Below are 21,480 nucleotides of genomic sequence, written 5' to 3' on the forward strand. Positions count from 1 at the left end.
ACGCCAGGAGTTGGCGGATGCTTTAGTCCAGGTCTGGGAGGAGATCCCTCAGGAGACCATCCGCCACCTCACCAGGAGCATTGTAGGGAGGTCATACAGGCACGTGGAGGCCACACACACACTACTGAGCCTCATTTTGACTTGTTTTAAGGACATTACATCAAAGTTGGATCAGCCTGTAGTGTGGTTTTCCACTTTAATTTTGAGTGTCACTCCAAATCCAGACCTCCATTGGTAATTTGTGTGTGATTTTGTTGTCAGCACATGCAGCTATGTAAAGAAAAAAGTATTGAATAAGAATATTTCATTCAGATCTAGGATGTTATTTTAGTGTTCCCTTTATTTTTTTGAGCAGTGTATATGTATATATATATATATATATATATATATATATATATATATATATATATATATATATATATATATATATATACTATTCCAATGAGTGAGGTATGAGCTAGACAGTACAGAACTGCATGCCATTCCTTATTCCTTCCCCTCCCAGGCCCTCCCTAGTCCCTAACCCAATCTGTATTACATGTCTGTCCCTGGGGGAAGAAGACAACAGCCAGTCAGTCAGTCAGTTGACTCTGCCAGTTTGAAGTAGTGTAAGGGGACAGAAGTCTCAGGCCGTTACTATAAAATTATGCATTCTCAATGAAATAGCTGGTTAAATAGGCAATAAATAAATAGGAGGAAGCCATGGAGGAAGCCAACACACAGGAGGACATCAAGTCCCTCACCGAGGGCATGGAGTACATCCCAGGCCACTTCCACCTGGACCTCAACCTGAACTGTGAGCCCAGTGGGCTTGGGGAGCTGCGGAGGAGGGATACCCAGTTGAAGGTGGACTCCCTGGGGGCAGAGCTCGAGGCAGAGTCTGGGTACTGTAACATACATAGATCTTATGGTTAAGAATGGAGGTTGGGATGTCTGATATTGTTCATTGAACTTCTCTAAAAACATAGGCGTACGCATACGTTGTTGTTGTTCACTAGCTCGGTAGCTCAAGTAGTGCTGGAGTAAACATGGAACTGGAATGATAAAGTACCTCAGTTGGTACGATGATTAATACACGACATTACAGGTACCTCCATTATTGTGTCCGTAACCTCCTGGGTCTCCTGGACATCCATTTGAACCACCTGGAATAGGCCAAAGAGGCCTTCATGAGCACCAGAGGAAGCTGGATGCAGGGGAGTGCGTAGAGAAGGTGTCCCAGCTTATGGTGAGGCGACTCAGGCGGAGTCCAGGCTTTCTGCGGCCTGATGCCTGGTAGGGCAGGCCTATCTATGCCCATCCCTATAATATGACGTTCATATATCACAGAAGAAAAGAGGAGATGGTATTTCAAAATGGCAACAATCTATAAGGGAAATTGTGTCTTGAGTCCTGAATGCTTCAAAGTCGATAATATCACCAAGTTAATGTGTAAGAATAATGTAAAGCAAATCAATCTTTCCTTGTAGACTAGATATTGAAAAGGACAAGGACTCCAGACAGTCTCACTACAATAAAAGGACTGAAGCTGCTCACAGAGACCCTGAAGTCAGAGAAAACATATCAGAAAGGTATGTATATACTGTACACTGAACAGAAATATAAAACGCAACATTGCGTTTATATTTTTTGTTTTGGTCCCATGTTACATGAGCTGAAATAAAAGATCCCAGACATTTTCCATATGCATGTAAAAGCTTATTTCTCTCAAATGTGGTGCACAAATTTGTTTACATCCCTGTTAGTGAGCATTTCTCCATTGCCAAGATAATCCATCCACCTGACAGATGTGGCATATCAAGAAGCTGACTAAAAAATATAATTTCACAGGTGCACCTTGTGCGGAGGACAATAAAAGGCCACTAAAATGCGTTGTTTTGTCACACAACACAATGCCACAGATGTCTCAAGTTTTAAAGGAGTGTGCAATTGGTATACTGACTGCAGGAATGTCCACCAGAGCTGGTGCCAGCGAATTGAATGTTCATTTCTCTACCATAAGCCACCTCCAATGTAGTTTTAAAGAATTTGGCAGTATGTCCAACTGGCCTCAAAAGCAGACCACTTGTATGGCGTCATGTGAGCAAGTGGTTTGCTGATGTGAACAGAGTGCCCCATGGTGGCGGTGGGGTTATGGTATGGGCAGGAATAAGCGATGGACAACACACACAATTGCATTTTATCAATGGAAATTTGAATGCACAGAAACCGTGACGAGATCCTGAGGCCTATTGTGCAGACCTTTTTTTTAATTTAATTTTATTTTTTAAAGGTATCTGTGACCAACAGATGCAGCCATGTGAAATCCATAGATTAGGGCATAATGAATTAAATTCAATTGCCTGATTTCCTCATATGTAATTGTAACTCAATAAAAACTTTGAAATTGTTGCATGTTGCGTTTATATTTTTTGTTCAGTATAGGAAAGGAAAACATTTATAAATTATTATTGCTCTCCCGTTCACTCTTAATCTGAACCCACAAGATGAGAGATGTGTCTAAGTGTATGGATTCATCATTCAGTATCTTCCTACCTGCCTCCCATTTTCCCCAACAGCCCTAGCCGTGAGTGGTTACCGAGCACTAGAACAAGCAGTAAAGCCACAGCAGTAAAGCCTCATGACACATTTGTATAATGCTCAGCTGAAATAAGAGCTCATTTATCCGCCTGCTTCCTGAACAAATATAAAAGGGCTATAGACTTGGCGCCAGCTCCTGAGAGGGGTTATATTCTAGTCACCCATGTGTGGGATTGAAAACTTTTCATAACCTCTAGTGGCGTCTCGTAGGTTTTTATGCACCTGCCAGGTTTTACAAGAGAGCATCCCCGGTCATTATTGAAGTTAATGTAAAAGATAACGTAAAATTGACGACTGGTTGACTGCAGGGCATAAAACTAGCCACGGACAATGTGTTCATCCTGAACAGGCTGGCCAAGGTTCTCTATCTGCTGAGGAAACTCAAGATGTCCACAGGGATCTGTAACATGGCTCTCAACTTGCTGCCTGACCCTGAACTCAACTGGCAGGTCTACTGAACCCGCACCAAGGTACAGTAGGCCTACCGCAGTAGCCCTAACACGTCTAAGCACAATGTTCAACTTAGTTTAACACACTTGACACTATTGTTATTCCAAAGCAATGCCACTTCACTAATGTCAATGTCACTAAACCAAATAGTTTATCTAAGCCAAGAGAACATGACACTCTCAGGGAGAGATGCATGACAATCACAGGATACACACAAAATGTACATAAAAGGACATGTGTATACTCTCAGATCAACATGAACGCATACAGTGGGGCAAAAAGTATTTAGTCAGCCACCAATTGTGCAAGTTCTCCCACTTAAAAAGATGAGGCCTGTAATTGTCATCATAGGTACACCAACTATGACAAAATGAGAAGAAACAAAAATCCCAAAAAACACATTGTAGGATTTTTTATGAATTTATTTGCAAATTATGGTGGAAAATAAGTATTTGGTCAATAACAAAAGTTTCTCAATACTTTGTTATATACCCTTTGTTGGCAATGACAGAGGTCAAACGTTTTCTGTAAGTCTTCACAAGGTTTTCACACACTGTTGCTGGTATTTTGGCCCATTCCTCCATGCAGATCTCCTCTAGAGCAGTGATGTTTGGGGCTGTTGCTGGGCAACACGGACTTTCAACTCCCTCCAAAGATTTTCTATGGGGATGAGATCCGGAGACTGGCTAGGCCACTCCAGCACCTTGAAATTATTCTTACGAAGCCACTCCTTCGTTGCCTGGGCGGTGTGTGTGGGATCATTGTCATGCTGAAAGACCCAGCCACGTTTCATCTTCAATGCCCTTGCTGATGGAAGGTTTTCACTCAAAATCTCACGATACATGGCCCCATTCATTCTTTCCTTTACGTCCTGGTCCTCGTCCTGGTCCCTTTGCAGAAAAACAGCCCCAAAGCATGATGTTTCCATCCCCATGCTTCACAGTAGGTATGGTGTTCTTTGGATGCAACTCAGCATTCTTCGTACTCCAAACACAACGAGTTGAGTTTTTACCAAAAAGTTATATTTTGGTTTCATCTGACCATATGACAATCTCCCAATCTTCTTCTGGATCATCCAAATGCTCTCTAGCAAACTTCAGACGGGCCTGGGCATGTACTGGCTTAAGCAGGGGGACATGTCTGGCACTGCAGGATTTGAGTCCCTGGCGGCGTAGTGTGTTACTGATGGTAGGCTTTGTTACTTTGGTCCCAGCTCTCTGCAGGTCCTTCACTAGGTTCCCCCGTGTGGTTCTGGGATTTTTGCTCACCGTTCTTGTGATCATTTTGACCCCACGGGGTGAGATCTTGCGTGGAGCCCCAGATCGAGGGAGATTATCAGTGGTCTTGTATGTCTTCCATTTCCTAATAATTGCTCCCACAGTTGATTTCTTCAAACCAAGCTGCTTACCTATTGCAGATTCAGTCTTCCCAGCCTGGTCTACAATTTTGTTTCTGGTGTCCTTTGACAGCTCTTTGGTCTTGGCCATAGTGGAGTTTGGAGTGTGACTGTTTGAGGTTTTGGACAGGTGTCTTTTATACTGATAACAAGTTCAAACAGGTGCCATTAATACAGGTTACGAGTGGAGGACAGAGGAGCTTCTTAAAGAAGAAGTTACAGGTCTGTGAGAGCCAGAAATCTTGCTTGTAGGTGACCAAATACTTATTTTCCACCATAATTTGCAAATAAATTCATAAATCCTTCAACGTGATTTTCTGGATTTTCTTTTCTCATTTGGTCTGTCATAGTTGAAGTGTACCTATGATGAAAATTACAGGCCTCATCTTTTTAAGTGGGAGAACTTGCACAATTGGTGGCTGACTAAATACTTTTTTGCCCCACTGTATATGAGGGACCTGGAGAGAGCTAAACAGGGTCAGGGAGGGCTCCCTGACAGACATAACCTGTGAGTCCAAGGTGGACTTGGAGAAGGTGCTTAGTTTGCACCCGTTTACACACACCTGGAGATGGGACAGGTGAGTGGGGATTGTTCTGCCGGCTTTCTGCTGTTTGACAACACACTGCAAGCACTACGACAGCTGTCACATCGGGTGTGTAGAAATATGGTGTGTGGGTGGAAAAACAATGTCTAGTGAAACAATGTTTCACTGTGTTTCCGATAGGCAAACATGAATGAATGCAGGTGTTACTACAGCATCACCACACAAGTATAAGAAATCTGTGTGTATCTTACCAGGTGTATTATTACATGGGTGTGGATGTCCTCCAGGAGAGCCGAATGGTGGATGAGGTGGCGTTGAACAGAGCCCTGGTGTCTGTCAGGCCCTGTAGTGTGACCTGGGGGACAGCCTCCCAAACCTCCACCAGGGGGTGCTGTCTCCTGCTGAAGGACGATGAGCAGAATGCAGCTGACTGCAGGGCACTAGAGCTGGAGCGGCCTGGGAGCAGGGACACCACGGTTTGACGGTGCCTTCTGAAGTCCCTGCTGGGACTGTTCACCCAGAGCGGCCCCAAACCTGGACCAGCCATCAGTCAGTTGGAGGTGTGGGTACAGAGGGCCCAGGAGAGGTACCCAGAGAATGAAGTGCAGGCCCGAGCTGAAGAGCCTGTGCAGGGCCTACACCGGAGGTGACCGAGCTCTCCAGGGCTCTGATCAGCAGGGGCAGCCTGCTTTGGCCAGTGCAGTCTAACCGGACGGCTAGGAAGAGACCTCTGGCTAAGTCTAGCCTCTGTCCCTGGGAAGTGGGAGCTATGTCGATGGAGAACCAAAGATCAAGCGTTGATTGGAACTGACAGGTTCCTTTTCTAAAGTGTTCCCAGTCTTGCAAGAAGAGAGCCATTTTACCGTTTCCTTGTTCCAATGAAGATTTTGGCTTGTGTCAAAAGACTTTGCACTAAACATGCCATGTTCATATTATTCAGGAACCCCTGTTTCTATCTATTAGGTCTTACTTGAATCAACCCACAAACTGAATGTGCCTCAGTCATTCAAGGAGTTATAAGACACAAACTGCTGATTACATCTGATTCATTCAGTAAGCAATGAGGACACACTTAATACTTTAGTGATGAACCATACCTTCCCGACAATGGTGATAATCACACAGCTAATTTTGACTCAACGATAATGCTGGGCGATTCAATGGTTTATTGATTTAATCTGGCCCAGAGGTTTTTTACAGACCTATAAATAAATCTTCCCATGACAATTAAACTCGATGATTACTCCCCCCCACTCTGTGTAATCACGTAGGGGAAAAAAAAGGGCAAAAAACAATAACAGTATTTTCACAAGGACAGACAGTTTATTGGGTCGTACTGCTTTGGGGCTATGGGGTACTGTTACACACAGGCAGCTGGAGAACGTTCTTAACTTCCTACCAAGAGAGAAAAGCTGGTTCAGTCAGATTGAAGTTTGACAAGCGCACATGCAACTACATGTTGTTGTGACAGTGAGAAGAAAATGACGGCCAGAAACTGTGTACATTTCATTAAGGCCTTTTAGTTAGTGACAATATTACAACCGATTGCATGACAGGTTACGCCCACTCTAAAATACAATTTGATCTCTAGGTAGAGTATGCACAGCTCATGAGCACTGCAACATTCTCAATCCCTGAGCATGGGGATGCTGCTTGCAACACTGTCTCTTCTTCTATGTAATTTAACTCAATTTGTGTATTCACTGGTGAAAGAGAGAGTTCATTGTTCATTTGATTGACAGGTCTAGGTTGACTGATGAAGAGAACGTGTTAAAAGCTGTGTTTTCCTTTCTGATAAGAACTTCTCACAGAATTGTGACCCCTTTACCAGAATGACGAAGCTGGGAGTTCCTGCCTTTACACCTGTCAAATAAGCAGGGAAGAGCTGTGAGAAAATCAGCAAGTCACAGTATACAAGTGATTTCAAACAATTTTGTGAGAAAAAAATACATTCTGTACCTTTTATGCTGAAGAATTGTAATGAGAGGCTTCTCTGGGTTGACTTGATGTAATGACTATTTCTCATGGTCTTCAAAGAACAGCTAAGGAATAGAGGTTTCAGAATGGCAAAATAGTTGGAACCAACTAAGGAAAACAATTTCAGAGGCAGTATAACCCAAAAACTGTTGAATGAAACCAACAAATCAAAGTAAAATATACTAACCTTTTTTGGGGAGAGTACTTCCTGTTAATGTCCCAGGGTGGGAGTTTCTCTCCAAACATGTGTCAGGTGATCTAGGAAGCTGAAAAGCAAATGTCATGTTCATCATTATGCTACGTTACATAATATTTTGAGTAATTTGTTACTTAGCAATGTAATGTTGGTCTACTTTAGACACTACTTGTAGTCATATTTGGGTTGAGTTGGGGTTGGTATTGTAGAGTATTGGATGATTTATAGAACCAACACACCTACATGTAATGTCTGCTTTTATGTAGACCTTTCCAACCCCACCTTCTGTTTAGAGAGAGAGAGCGAGCGAGGGGGGGGATCATACCTGGAGGACTCGCTGAAGGCTGAGATGAAGTCTGTTTGTTGGTATTCGGGGTACAGGAAGAGAACTGGCCAGTGCATGATTCCCTGTTCGTCCAGGAACACCTTCACACCTGTGGCCTCCGTAGAACACAGACCATCCAGGTCCAGCCCTGCCGTGGCTCTATAGGAGCCTCCATCATCCTCACTGTCAGACCTGCGCTTGGGACGCTGATGAGTCATTAGTAACTGGATGCCACGCTCCTGTAAAGCAAATACAAGGCAAGTTAAATGATGAGCAGCCGTTTCCTCATCAACTTATACAGGAATTTTTACATTTTTTTCCACCTTTATTTAACCAGGTAGGCAAGTTGAGAACAAGTTCTCATTTACAATTGCGACCTGGCCAAGATAAAGCAAAGCAGTTTGACAGATACAACGACACAGAGTTACACATGGAGTAAAACAAACATACAGTCAATAATACAGTATAAACAAGTCTATATACGATGTGAGCAAATGAGGTGGGAAGGGAGGTAAAGGCAAAAAAAGGCCATGGTGGCAAAGTAAATACAATATAGCAAGTAAAACACTGGAATGGTAGATTTGCAATGGAAGAATGTGCAAAGTAGAAATACAAATAATGGGGTGCAAAGGAGCAAAATAAATAAATAAAATACAGTAGGGAAAGAGGTAGTTGTTTGGGCTAAATTATTGGTGGGCTATGTACAGGTGCAGTAATCTGTGAGCTGCTCTGACAGTTGGTGTTTAAAGCTAGTGAGGGAGATAAGTGTTTCCAGTTTCAGAGATTTTTGTAGTTCGTTCCAGTCATCGGCAGCAGAGAACTGGAAGGAGAGGCGGCCAAAGAAAGAATTGGTTTTGGGGGTGACTAGAGAGAAATACACCTGCTGGAACGTGTGCTACAGGTGGGAGATGCTATGGTGACCAGCGAGCTGAGATAAGGGGGGACTTTACCTAGCAGGGTCTTGTAGATGACATGGAGCCAGTGGGTTTGGCGACGAGTATGAAGCGAGGGCCAGCCAACGAGAGCGTACAGGTCGCAATGGTGGGTAGTATATGGGGCTTTGGTGACAAAACGGATTGCACTGTGATAGACTGCATCCAATTTGTTGAGTAGGGTATTGGAGGCTATTTTGTAAATGACATTGCCAAAGTCGAGGATTGGTAGGATGGTCAGTTTTACAAGGGTATGTTTGGCAGCATGAGTGAAGGATGCTTTGTTGCGAAATAGGAAGCCAATTCTAGATTTAACTTTGGATTGGAGATGTTTGATATGGGTCTGGAAGGAGAGTTTACAGTCTAACCAGACACCTAAGTATTTGTAGTATTTGTAGTCCACGTATTCTAAGTCAGAGCTGTCCAGAGTAGTGATGTTGGACAGGTGCAGGTAGAGATCGGTTGAAGAGCATGCATTTAGTTTTACTTGTATTTAAGAGCAATTGGAGGCCACGGAAGGAGAGTTGTATGGCATTGAAGCTTGCCTGGAGGGTTGTTAACACAGTGTCCAAAGAAGGGCCAGAAGTATACAGAATGGTGTCGTCTGCGTAGAGGTGGATCAGAGACTCACCAGCAGCAAGAGCGACCTCATTGATGTATACAGAGAAGAGAGTCGGTCCAAGAATTTAACCCTGTGGCACCCCCATAGAGACTGCCAGAGGTCCGGACAGCAGACCCTCCGATTTGACACACTGAACTCTCAGAGAAGTAGTTGGTGAACCAGGCGAGGCAATCATTTGAGAAACCAAGGCTGTCGAGTCTGCCGATGAGGATGTGGTGATTGACAGAGTCGAAAGCCTTGGCCAGATCAATGAAAACGGCTGCACAGTAATGTTTCTTATCGATGGCGGTTAAGATATCGTTTAGGACCTTGAGCGTGGCTGAGGTGCACCCATGACCAGCTCTGAAACCAGATTGCATAGCAGAGAAGGTATGGTGAGATTCGAACTGGTCGGTAATCTGTTTGTTGACTTGGCTTTCGAAGACCTTAGAAAGGCATGGTAGGATAGATATAGGTCTGTAGCAGTTTGGGTCAAGAGTGTCCCCCCCTTTGAAGAGGGGGGATGACCGCAGCTGCTTTCCAATCTTTGGGAATCTCAGACGACACGAAAGAGAGGTTGAACAGGCTAGTAATAGGGGTGGCAACAATTTCGGCAGATCATTTTAGAAAGGGTCCAGATTGTCTAGCCCGGCTGATTTGTAGGGGTCCAGATTTTGCAGCTCTTTCAGAACATCAGCTGAACGGATTTGGAAGAAGGAGAAATGGGGAAGGCTTGGGCAAGTTTTTGTGGGGGGTGCAGTGCTGTTGACCGGGGTAGGAGTAGCCAGGTGGAAAGCATGGCCAGCCGTAGAAAAATACTTATTGAAATGCGCAATTATGGTGGATTTATCAGTGGTGACAGTGTTTCCTATCTTCAGTGCAGTGGGCAGCTGGGAGGAGATGTTCATATTCTCCATGGACTTTACAGTGTCCCAGAACTTTTTTGAGTTAGTGTTGCAGGAAGCAAATTTCTGCTTGAAAAAGCTAGCCTTGGCCTCCCGGGTGGCGCAGTGGTTAAGGGCGCTGTACTGCAGCGCCAGCTGTGCCATCAGAGTCCCAGGGTTCGCGCCCAGGCTCTGTCGTAACCGGCCGCGACCGGCAGGTCCATGGGGCGACGCACAATTGGCCTAGCGTCGCCCGGGTTAGGGAGGGCTTGGTCGGTAGGGGTGTCCTTGTCTCATCGCGCACCAGCGATTCCTGTGGCGGGCTGGGCGCAGTGTGCGCTAACCAAGGTGGCCAGGTGCACGGTGTTTCCTCCGGCGCATTGGTGCGGCTGGCTTCCAGGTTGGATGCGTGCTGTGTTAAGAAGCAGTGCGGCTTGGTTGGGTTGTGTATCGGAGGACGCATGACTTTCAACCTTCGTCTCTCCCGAGCCCGTACGGGAGTTGTAGCGATGAGACAAGATAGTAGCTACTACAACAATTGGATACCACGAAATTGGGGAGAAAAGGGGGGTAAAATTCAAAAAGAAAAAAAAGCTTGGCTTTTCTAACTGCCTGTGTATAATGGTTTCTAGCTTCCCTGAACAGCTGCATATCACGGGGGCTGTTCGATGCTAATGCAGAACGCCATAGGATGTTTTTGTGTTGGTTAAGGGCAGTCAGGTCTGGGGAGAACCAAGGGCTATATCTGTTCCTGGTTCTAAATTTCTTGAATGGGGCATGTTTATTTAAGATGGTTAGGAAGGCATCTAAAAAAAATATCCAGGCATCCTCTACTGACGGGATGAGATCAATATCCTTCCAGGATACCCCGGCCAGGTCGATTAGAAAGGCCTGCTCGCTGAAGTGTTTTAGGGAGCGTTTTACAGTGATGAGTGGAGGTCGTTTGACCGCTGACCCATTACGGATGCAGGCAATGAGGCAGTGATCGCTGAGATCTTGGTTGAAGACAGCAGAGGTGTATTTAGAGGGCAAGTTGGTTAGGATGATATCTATGAGGGTGCCCGTGTTTAAGCTGGTAGGTTTATTGATAATTTGTGTGAGATTGAGGGCATCAAGTTTAGATTGTAGGATGGCTGGGGTGTTAAGCATGTTCCAGTTTAGAATGATGAGATACGGAGCAAGTCTTGTGATTTTTACTTTCTACCATCCTACTCACCTTGATGGCAGCCAGTAGGGCCTCTCTCTCACTGTGCTCCTTCTCTTTGACCTTTGCCTTCCTTGCATCTCTCCTTACCGCTCTCTTAAACCACAAATACAACAATTTCAGCATAGGTTTATATAAAATATGGACTCCATTTACAAAGATCCACCAAACTGCTTTGTCCACCTATAATCCTTTCAGACTGTGGTGACAAAAGAAGAGTAAAAATGAAGGTCATTAAGAGCACTGGATCATAGCCTCTGTCATGCCTTGTCTGTCTGTCTGCTGTAGCTCTCAGCTCCAGTAGCTTCTTGTCTGTCGGCTGCAGCTTGAGTCCCTCTTCACACCACTGCAGGGCGTGTGTGTATTTTTTCAGCTCCGTGCAACACGTGGCACCTGGGAACAGTCAAGACAGGACATGGGAGGATGAAAGGAGGAGGAGAAAAGAAGGCAGAACTGCTAACTAAAATGAAATACAATTCAGGGTTGGGGTCAATCCCCATTTCAATTCCAGTCAATTCAGAAACTAAACCAAATTCCAATTTGTCCTTATTGAAAAGCATTGAATAGAATTGGAATTTCACTGTACTTCCTGAATTGACTGGAATTTAAATGTTATTGACCCCAACCCTGACACACTTGCCTCATAATAAATGTGTTGTGTCTTCCAGTAGAAAAGTAAAATGTGATGTTTATTCTATAGACAAACCTCTGATTAATGCTTTGAGGTGGTCTGGTTTAAACTTCTTTGCAGAGACAGCATCATTCAGTGCAGAACGCATGTTACCTGCAAGGCAAGAGTATGCGAGTGAAGGATTGCAACAAACATCCCAGAACAAGCTTTGGAAGACTCACAGACAGACTATAAGACCAGTGGTTCCCAACAAGGGGTACTAGGACCCCTGGAGGTACTTGTCCTATCCACAAGGGGTACTTGAGAAGAGTCACGAGACCATATGCCTACTGGTAAAATGCACATGTACTCTGGGCAGAGCAAAACTCAGTTGGTGGTACAGTAACTGAAAAAGGTTGGGAACCACTGCACTGGACAAATATCATGAGATCTAACGATGGAAAGATTCTAAGAACAGTACCCAGGTGGAAGTGTGCCGCCGCCCGGTTAGTGTGCAGGATGGCATTAACATTATAGTCACTGCAGTTCTTCTTCAGCCCAGCCATATAGGACACGATAGCCTTCTTGTAGTTCTTCTCCTTGAAGTAGTCGTTCCCCTAATCTTTCAAGCTCTCGGCTTGCTCTGAGGAAAAACATTCCCCTTGATTCTAAGGTCTGGACTGCTGGTCCTACATCAGCACTGGGTAGAAAGTACAGTAATGGCTGTCATACCTTCTAGTGGTCTGTCATCGTTGTGTATAATGGACTGAATAGCAGCCAGCTCCGGGTGTTTCATGGGGTCGATCTCCTCAGGGGCTGTCTTCATGAACATGGGCACCTTATCAAACTCCTGCAGTGCAGTGGAATAAATTATGTAATTGAATTAGAAATAGATTGGAGCCTGTGGCCCCTGAAACCCAAGGGAACAGTTCTGGGCATAGCAGTGTGCACTCAGTTGAGTAACGTTACACACAGATATGGGCATTGCTGGCCTTTTCGTAACTAATAACCAACTAGTTAGTTATATAGCCAATACATGAGACTTGACAGTATCATAAATTGTAGAGAAAACTGTGTTTTAACTTAAAACCTCTTACTTCTACCCCCTCCTTTTTTGAAAATTCTGTTAAAAATCGCGCAACTTTTCAGCGTCCTGCTACTCATGCCAGGAATATAGTATATGCATATGATTAGTATGTGTGGATAGAAAACACTCTGAAGTTTATAAAACTGGTTAAATCACGGCTGTGACTATAACAGATCGTGTGTTTCATTGAAAAACGCAAGAAAAACTGCTCTCTGAAAGCAAAAAATAATTTCCATAAGTCACTTCCACCAGTTGTTAAAAGAGAACAGAATTTAATGGGAATCTGCCTGCAATTCATACAAATACATTGTACTAATTTTCAATTGAATTAATTGTTGGAAAATACATCTATCTGACCTCCATTTTCCCAGTCTTCACCCGGATGCAGTTGAGGGAGAGATCAGATGGCATTGTTTTTGAAGTGAGGACCTATTGAAGAGACATCGCCCTGTAATCATTTTGATAGATTATAAACGTTTACTAATACCTAAAGTTGGATTACAAAAGGATTTCGAAGTGTTTTGTGAAAGTTTATCGTCGACTTTTTTAATTTTAAAAAATTACGCAGCGTTTAAAAACGTTGATTTTTTCTGAATGACACAGCTTCCATACAAAGCTATTTTGGGTATATATGGACCGATTTAAACGAAAAAAAGACCCAATAGTGATGTTTATGGGGCATATAGGAGTGCCAAGAAAGAAGCTCGTCTAAGGTAATGAATGTTTTATATTTTATTTCTGCGTTTTGGGTAGCGCCGGCTATCGCAAAATCTGTTGTTTACGTGTCGAGCTGGCATTTTGGGGGGTGCATGCTATCAGATAATAGCTTCTGATGCTTTCGCCGAAAAGCATTTTAAAAATCTGACTTGCTGGCTAGGTTCACAACGAGTGTAGCTTTAATTCAATACCCTGCTTGTGAATTTTGATCAAAGATTGAGTTGTAACGAGTACATTTAGCATTTAGCGTAGCGCATTTGCATTTCCAGGGGCATACTTGGGACGTCTGCGTGTCAAGTATTCTCAAGAAGTTAAGTTAAAAAAAAAAAGGGTTTGGCTATTCAAAACATCTTTGGTAGTATTCTAGCTAGCTAACGTTTCTTGTGGTTAGCTCCCATCCACAGATACTGGTGAAGTCGGAAGTTTACATACACTTAGGTTGGAGTCATTAAAACTAGTTTTTCAACCACTCCACAAATTTCTTGTTAACAAACTATAGTTTTGGCAAGTCAGTTAGGACATCTACTCTGTGCATGACACAATACATTTTTCCAACAATTGTTTACAGATTATTTCACTATATCACAATTACAGTGGGTCAGAAGTTTACATACACTAAGTTGACTGTGCCTTTTAACAGCTTGGAAAATTCCAGAAAATTGTGTCATGGCTTTAGAAACTTCTCATAGGCTAATTGACATTTGAGTTATATCCTTCCTGTTTGGCCCTGTCCGGGGGTGTCCTCGGATGGGGCCACAGTGTCTCCTGACCCCTCCTGTCTCAGCCTCCAGTATTTATGCTGCAGTAGTTTGTGTCGGGGGGCTAGGGTCAGTTTGTTATATCTGGAGTACTTCTCCTGTCCTATTCGGTTGTCCTGTGTGAATCTAAGTGTGCGTTCTCTAATTCTCTCCTTCTCTCTTTCTTTCTTTCTCGGAGGACCTGAGCCCTAGGACCATGCCCCAGGACTACCGGACATGATGACTCCTTGCTGTCCCCAGTCCACCTGGACGTGCTGCTGCTCCAGTTTCAACTGTTCTGCCTTATTATTATTTGACCATGCTGGTAATTTATGAACTTTTGAACATCTTGGCCATGTTCTGTTATAATCTCCACCCAGCACAGCCAGAAGAGGACTGGCCACCCCACATAGTCTGGTTCCTCTCTAGGTTTCTTCCTAGGTTTTGGCCTTTCTAGGGAGTTTTTCCTAGCCACCGTGCTTCTACACCTGCAGTGCTTGCTGTTTGGGGTTTTAGGCTGGGTTTCTGTACAGCACTTTGAGATATCAGCTGATGTACGAAGGGCTATATAAATAAATTTGATTTGATTTGAGTAAATTGGAGGTGTACCTGTGGATGTATTTCAAGACCTACCTTCAAACTCAGTGCCTCTTTGCTTGACATCATGGGAAAATCAAAAGAAAATCAGAAAAATAATTGTAGACTTCCACAAGTCTGGTTCATCCTTGGGAGCAATTTCCAAACGCCTGAAGGTACCATGTTCATCTGTACAAACAATAATACGCAAGTATAAACACCACGGGACCACGCAGCCGTCATACCGCTCAGGAAGGAGATGCATTCTGTCTCCTAGAGATGAACGTACTTTGTGCAAAAAGTGCAAATCAATCCCAGAACAGCAAAGGACCTTGTGAAGATGCTGGAGGAAACAGGTACAAAAGTATCTATATCCACAGTAAAACGAGTCTTATATCGACATAACCTGAAAGGCCGCTCAGCAAGGAAGAAGCCACTACTCCAAAACCACCATAAAAAAAGCCAGACTACTATTTGAAACTGCAAATGGGGACAAAGATCGTACTTTTTGGAGAAATGTCCTCTGGTCTGATGAAACAAAAATATAAATGTTTGGCCATAATGACCATCGTTATGTTTGGAGGAAAAACGGGGATGCTTCCAAGCCGAAGAACACCATCCCAAACGTGAAGCACGGGGGTGGCAGCATCATGTTGTGGGGGTGCTTCAAGACAGTCTTGAAGCAAGTTAAAGCTTGGTCACAAATGGGTCTTCCAAATGGTCAATGACAACCCCATGCATACTTGCAAGCAAAGTTGTGGCAAAATGGCTTAAGGACAACAAAGTCAAGGTATTGGAGTGGCCATCACAAAGCGTGTGTGAGCAAGGAGGCCTACAAACCTGACTCAGTTACACCAGCTCTGTCAGGAGGAACGGGACAAAATTCATCCAACTTGTGGGAAGCTTGTGGAAGGTTTGACCCAAGTTAAAGGCAATACTACCAAATACTAATAGAGTAAATATGTAATATGTAATTATGTAATATGTAAACTTCTGACCCACTGGGAATGTGATGAAATAAATAAAAGCTGAAATAATTAATTCTCTACTATTATTCTGACATTTCACATTCTTAAAATAAGTGGTGATTCTAACCGACCTAAGACAGGTATTTCTTACTAGGATTAAATGTCAGGAATTGTGAAAAACTGAGTTTAAATGTATTTGGTGTATGTAAACTTCCGACTTCAACCGTAGCTTGCTGGCTAACGGTTAGCCAGCATATACGGTATAACAGCATTTTTTTTTTTTTTTTTTTTTTACCTTTATTTAGCCAGGCAAGTCAGTTAAGAACAAATTCTTATTTTCAATGACGGCCTGGGAACAGTGGGTTAACTGCCTGTTCAGGGGCAGAACGACAGATTTGTACCTTGTCAGCTCGGGGGTTTGAACTCGCAACTTTCCGGTTACAAGTCCAATGCTCTAACCACTAGGCTACCCTGCCGCCCCATAACGGTTAGCCATATATAGCTAACAACTACAAATGAGACTGACAGCAATAGCTGTCAGTGCCATCAGTCGTTTGTGTAGATATGCAATTAACGTTACGTCTTACCTCTTCCCAGTTCTTTTCAGAAAAGGCATTGCTATATTTATTTTTTGAATTTCTCCATAAAGTCCTCCATGCCGTCGTCGCTATCATCGCCCTGTTGTACTAGTGAAGCCATATTCGCTACAAATAAGGTGGATATGTTTGAAGATTAAACTAGTTGTTGAATTACAGTTTTAGTATGACTACTGAAGCGCCACGTATGAAAATTTGCATTACAAAATCAAACAAGTTGCTTACACGTGAATGTTGCGGTGCCACATCAAAATGCTTCCGTAGAGGGAACAGACATATGACTAAATTGTTCCATAGCAATGTGTGTATCTGACTCGAGTGGAGAGATCCAAAATGTGCACTATATTTTTCTGTGAGTCCAGTTGAAACATTGATACAAGGCAATAAGAATTACAAATGTGTTCATTGATTTTCACGACAGACTTCAAACATGTATGGCTACTGAACCATATAATTTATTGTCTCCTATTCCAACCTACCCAACCACCTGCATGTCCATCTCAGTGTAATAATATATTTCAGTCTAGCTCAGTTCGTATCAGACAAAGATTGGTGCTAGTAGGTATAGGCCTGTTGAACACTAGCCTCTTTGCTACTTGTCATCATCCCACCCAACCACAAGCATGCCCATTTCAGAGGACCAATAGACTTCCATGTAGTTCAATAGTTTAGTCAAATCAAACTTTACTTGCCAACATGTGCCGAATACAACAAGTGTAGACTTTACCGTGAAATACTTACAAGCCCGTCACCAATAGTGCAGTTCAAGAAGAAAATATTTACCAAGTAGGCTAAAATTAAAAGTAATAATAAAAATGAACACAATAACGAGGCTATATACAGGGGGCACCGGTACCGAGTCATTGTGCAGGGATACAGGCTAGGTAATCTGTACATGTAGGTGGGGGCGAAGTGACTATGCATAGGTAACAAACAAACAGCAGCAGTGTAGGGGGGGGGGGGGGTGAATGTAAATTGTCCGGCGGAGATTTTTATGAATTGTTCAGCAGTCTTGTGGCTTGGAGGTAGAAGCTATTGGTCCTAGACTTGGCGCTCCGGTACCACTTGCCATGCGGTAGCAGAGAAAACAGTCTATAACTGGGGTGACTGGAGTCTGACAATTTTATGGGCTTTCCTCTGACACCGCCTACTATATAGGTCCTGGATATCAGGAAGCTTGGCCCCAGTGATGTACTGGGCCGTTTGCACTACCCTCTGTAGCGCCTTACGGTCAGATGCCGAGCAGTTGCCATACCGGGCGGTGATGCAACCAGTCAGGATGCTCTCGATGGTGCAGCTGTAGAACCTTTTGAGGATCTGGGGACCCATGCCAAATCTTTTCAGTCTCCTGAGGGGGAAAAGGTTTAGTCCAGTTCCATGTCAAGGTCAGTGCAACTCAGACTGTCTCCACACATCTGAGTAGGTCTACAAGTCCATCCCTACTGAGGAACGTTGTCTCACCAGTCTGCTGACAGATCACCTCAAACCTGGGCGTCTCCTCGGCAGCCTTCTGCCCCACTACCACCACGTACGGGTATCCAAGCCGACTGGCGTCCTTCAGCCTCTTACCAATGGTCATCTGTGTCCGGTCATCCAGAACCACCTCACCTCTTAGCCTAGGCAGAGCCTCCCCCAGACTGAGGGCCAGCTCCTCAGCTAAACCAGCCACCTCATCCACCTTACTGCCCCTTTTAGGGGGCAGAACACAGACCTGATAGGGGGCAAGCAGCCCAGGCCAGCGGATTGCCTCCTCCGTGGACATCACCTCGATGGCAGCAGCGAGGATCCGGGTCACACCCAGCCCGAAGCAGCCCATCTCAGTGACAGCAGGCTTGTTCTGGGTGTTGTTGAAGGTGGCGTTGAATATGCAGGAGTACTTGGTGCCTAGGTAGAATGTATGGCCTACCTCTATGCCCTTAGACTCCACCAGCGTTCCCTCCTGGCACTGTGGGCAGTCTGTCTGGCCTGGTTCCATGGTCTCCACATTGGCAGAGAAGGAGCAGCTACCACAGACCAGTAGCCTGTCCTCTCTGATGTCGGCGAGAAGCTGGAACTCATGGGAGAGTTTACCTCCAATGTTTCCTGTATCAGCGTGGACCTGGACAATGCACAGGCCTAACCGAGAGAAAAGGCGGGTGTAAGCCTGACACACAGATTCATATGTGTGGTATGCAGCTTCTTCGCTCATGTCAAATGTGTACATGTCCTTCATGTAGAACTCCCGCCCGCGTAGAAGCCCAAACCGAGGCTTCGGCTCATCACGGAACTTGCGGGTGATCTGCATATACAAATGAAACACACATCAGTTTATTACCATTATAATATCAACCCAAGTGTATGAAAAGAAGAAAGAAGCCACACTCTGAATAAACTAATTAAATCAGGCTTCATACTGTATCCTATACCTGGTAGAGTAGCAGAGGCAGCTGCCTGTAGGACAGGGTTCCCTGAGAGGCCAGTAGCTCTGTCACAGCCTCCTCATGGGTGGGGCCCAGGCAGTATTCCGCCCCGTGGCGGTCCCTCAGGCGGAACAGCTCTTTCCCCATCAGGTCCCAGCGCTCACTGCGTCTCCACAGCTCTGCCGAACACAAGCTGGGCATGTCCAGCTTCTGCCCACCGATCCCCTGCATCTCCTGGTCGATCAGCCTCACCAGCTTCTCCATGGAGCGCACGGTGGCCGGGAGGTAGTAGTAGCAGCCAGGGTTGGAGGGATGAATGAGACCTGCCTGCTGCATCAGTCTCTGGCTCTTGCAGGTCATATCCACCTGAGCACGCTTCTCCTGGCCCACATCACGCAGGTTGGAGGGCTGGAAGAGATGGGAGACTAGGGGAAGGTGTGTGCTAGGTCGGGAGATGGAGTCAGTGGGGGCATGTCCAGCAGCACAGCTCAAATAGCTTTTACAGGGAGTGCTCATGGCTCTGGGTAGGCAGGGCAAGACTCTCTGCCAAAGGTGATGCATCAACACTTCCATTGTAGCAGACTGGTGTCAATATCCTTGAATTAAGAAAAATAATACATATAATTGCTTGACGGGTGGGTATAATTTGTGGAACGTTCCAACAGGAATATGTTCCAAAAACTTTGTAAATAACAAGGTTGCCAACAAACAACGCATACAAAGTTGTCTAGAGGCCGAATAAGATTCCAGGTAGGGAGGGGGCTATTTCATTAAGTTTTCACTCACCACGTTAATTCCGAAAAATGTCTCTCAAACATTAACAATACGCTATGTGGTGAGTTGATGCCTATTCGGCAGCTAGTTAGCTAGAATTGATTATGCTAATTTGTATGCGTTGTTTGTTAGCAACCTTGTACTTTAAGAAGTTCTTGGAACATATTCCTGTTGGAACGTTCCACAAATTATACCCACCCTGTTACACCATGACACTTATTTTGTTGGGCAATGCAATACCATAACAACATTACATCCTCCAATGGTAAAATATTTAACCATTGACAGTACCAGGTTGCTAGCTAGATGCGTTCAAATAAAATGGGAAACCACAAACCAGTATCTTTGATTCAACCTTAACGTTAGCCAGGCAGGTGTAACGTTAACTAGCTTTACAGACAGCTAACAGGCAAGCTAGCTAAGCTCTACACAGCAATTCAGGAGGAAGTAAGAGAGCAACTCACCTTGTGTAAGAAAGTGAAACAATGACCTAGTATTTTGATTCATACGATGTCTATTAGTTACACGAGAGAAGAATGCTAGCCATGCATCCTCTTAAGAGTAATGTAGATCTCCCTGGATAACTATTCCCAGTGTACTGCCACCTACTGTGCTGGAGTAGCTATCGTTAGCTAAAAATGTGTTATTTTTTTAAATCCAAAATTAGATTTTCAAAATTTAGAGAATGCATGACGTTATGTTATGGACAAACACAGTACAGAAAAGCAAACAACGGAGTCCCAAAACTAGGTTATTCTCTTTCCTGACCAATCAGGATCGTATCCGTTTCAATGGATGTTCAAATGTAGAAGGTTATGGTTAATAACCATGACAGCCTTGAGTTGGGGAGGAGTCAGCACTTTGGCGTAGAGGTCAGGTTAGATGAAGTGAGGAAGAACAGATATGACTAAGGTTCTGTCTAGCCACAGAGATGAATTGGATGTTCAGTTGTGGAGGAGGCGACTCAGCACAGGAGAAAGGGTTAAATATCAGTGCTCGTGTGAATTTTTTTTTGTCAATTACAGCTGTAACGAACTTTTGGGAAGAATTAAAACTTGGTTAAGCTTCTCTAGTGTCTGTGAGTTATTTTCTCTGAAAGATAAGAACCTAATAGGCCTGAATGCTCAAGCGCACACACATTTGTTCTGACTGTCTGCTCAGACTAACAGCCTCACCTGTTGTTCTTGTCAGACACGCAGTGTCAACCAATGAAACAAAGATGCGTGAGGGAGGGCCGAGCCAACTCACTCACGAAGGAAGGAAAGCAACAGCTGGAAAATGAGTCAAGCACAGTAGCATTTGGATGCATTTTAATAATGTAGACAATGTTAGAGCACAGTTCAGAATTTGCCAAAACAAAATCATATAAAGCCGGTTGTACACACACACAACCTGTTGATGCTCTGACCCAAGAGGAATGGGAGGTGGTGTAGGAGGTGTTCAGAGTCCTGGAACCCTTTGAGCAGGTCACTGGAGAGAGGTACAGTAAGCAGTTATTACTACATCATAATTTAATACAGTATTATATATGTATATGAGCAGTAGATGAGACTAGTATCAGTAGACAAAACATGAACCTGGACTAATAAGTTACTGTTCTCTCTTTTCAGCTATGTGACTGCCTCAAAAATGATACTCCTGTGTAAGGGTCTGTAGCGAATCACAGCCAGCCACCAGAGAGAAGCAAAGGTAACCACAGGACATGTGACAGAGGTAATGGACACCCTATGTTCATCAATGGACAGAAAGTTCCACAGAATTTAATATAATCAAGTGCTATAAGAAACCGCTGCACTTGACCCCAAATTGTTATTTATTTTTCTTTTATATGGTGTAATATTCTATGATGCTGTTCAGATTGTATCAATTTCGAATGGTTAGATTTATATGCACTTTGTGTATATACATTAAAAAGTTATACTTTAA

At 44.1% G+C, this 21,480-nt stretch overlaps 2 protein-coding genes and 2 pseudogenes across 2 annotated transcripts; 1 reads left to right on the forward strand and 3 right to left on the reverse strand.

The window, feature by feature from the left end:
• The first annotated feature begins 702 nt into the window (after positions 1–702).
• LOC139407978 (tetratricopeptide repeat protein 22-like) lies at positions 703–5,782 on the forward strand (annotated as a pseudogene).
• Positions 5,783–7,138: 1,356 nt separating this feature from the next.
• On the reverse strand, positions 7,139–11,163 carry LOC139407689 (tetratricopeptide repeat protein 4-like). Its single transcript, XM_071151537.1, has 3 exons — positions 11,103–11,163; positions 7,470–7,708; positions 7,139–7,214 (listed from the first exon to the last, which is right to left on the reverse strand). The coding sequence occupies exons 2-3, from the start codon at positions 7,685–7,687 to the stop codon at positions 7,160–7,162; spliced, it is 273 nt and encodes a 90-aa protein (XP_071007638.1). The 5' UTR covers positions 7,688–7,708; positions 11,103–11,163; the 3' UTR covers positions 7,139–7,159.
• LOC139407688 (tetratricopeptide repeat protein 4-like) lies at positions 11,105–16,484 on the reverse strand (annotated as a pseudogene).
• Positions 16,485–16,808: 324 nt separating this feature from the next.
• LOC139406793 (probable proline--tRNA ligase, mitochondrial) lies at positions 16,809–20,131 on the reverse strand. The gene is made up of 3 exons (XM_071149828.1): positions 20,019–20,131; positions 18,787–19,376; positions 16,809–18,659 (listed from the first exon to the last, which is right to left on the reverse strand). The coding sequence occupies exons 2-3, from the start codon at positions 19,351–19,353 to the stop codon at positions 17,778–17,780; spliced, it is 1,449 nt and encodes a 482-aa protein (XP_071005929.1). The 5' UTR covers positions 19,354–19,376; positions 20,019–20,131; the 3' UTR covers positions 16,809–17,777.
• Positions 20,132–21,480: the final 1,349 nt, after the last annotated feature.

The sequence above is a fragment of the Oncorhynchus clarkii genome, chromosome 4, assembly GCF_045791955.1.
Source record: "Oncorhynchus clarkii lewisi isolate Uvic-CL-2024 chromosome 4, UVic_Ocla_1.0, whole genome shotgun sequence".
NCBI classification, from domain to species: Eukaryota; Metazoa; Chordata; class Actinopteri; order Salmoniformes; family Salmonidae; genus Oncorhynchus; species Oncorhynchus clarkii.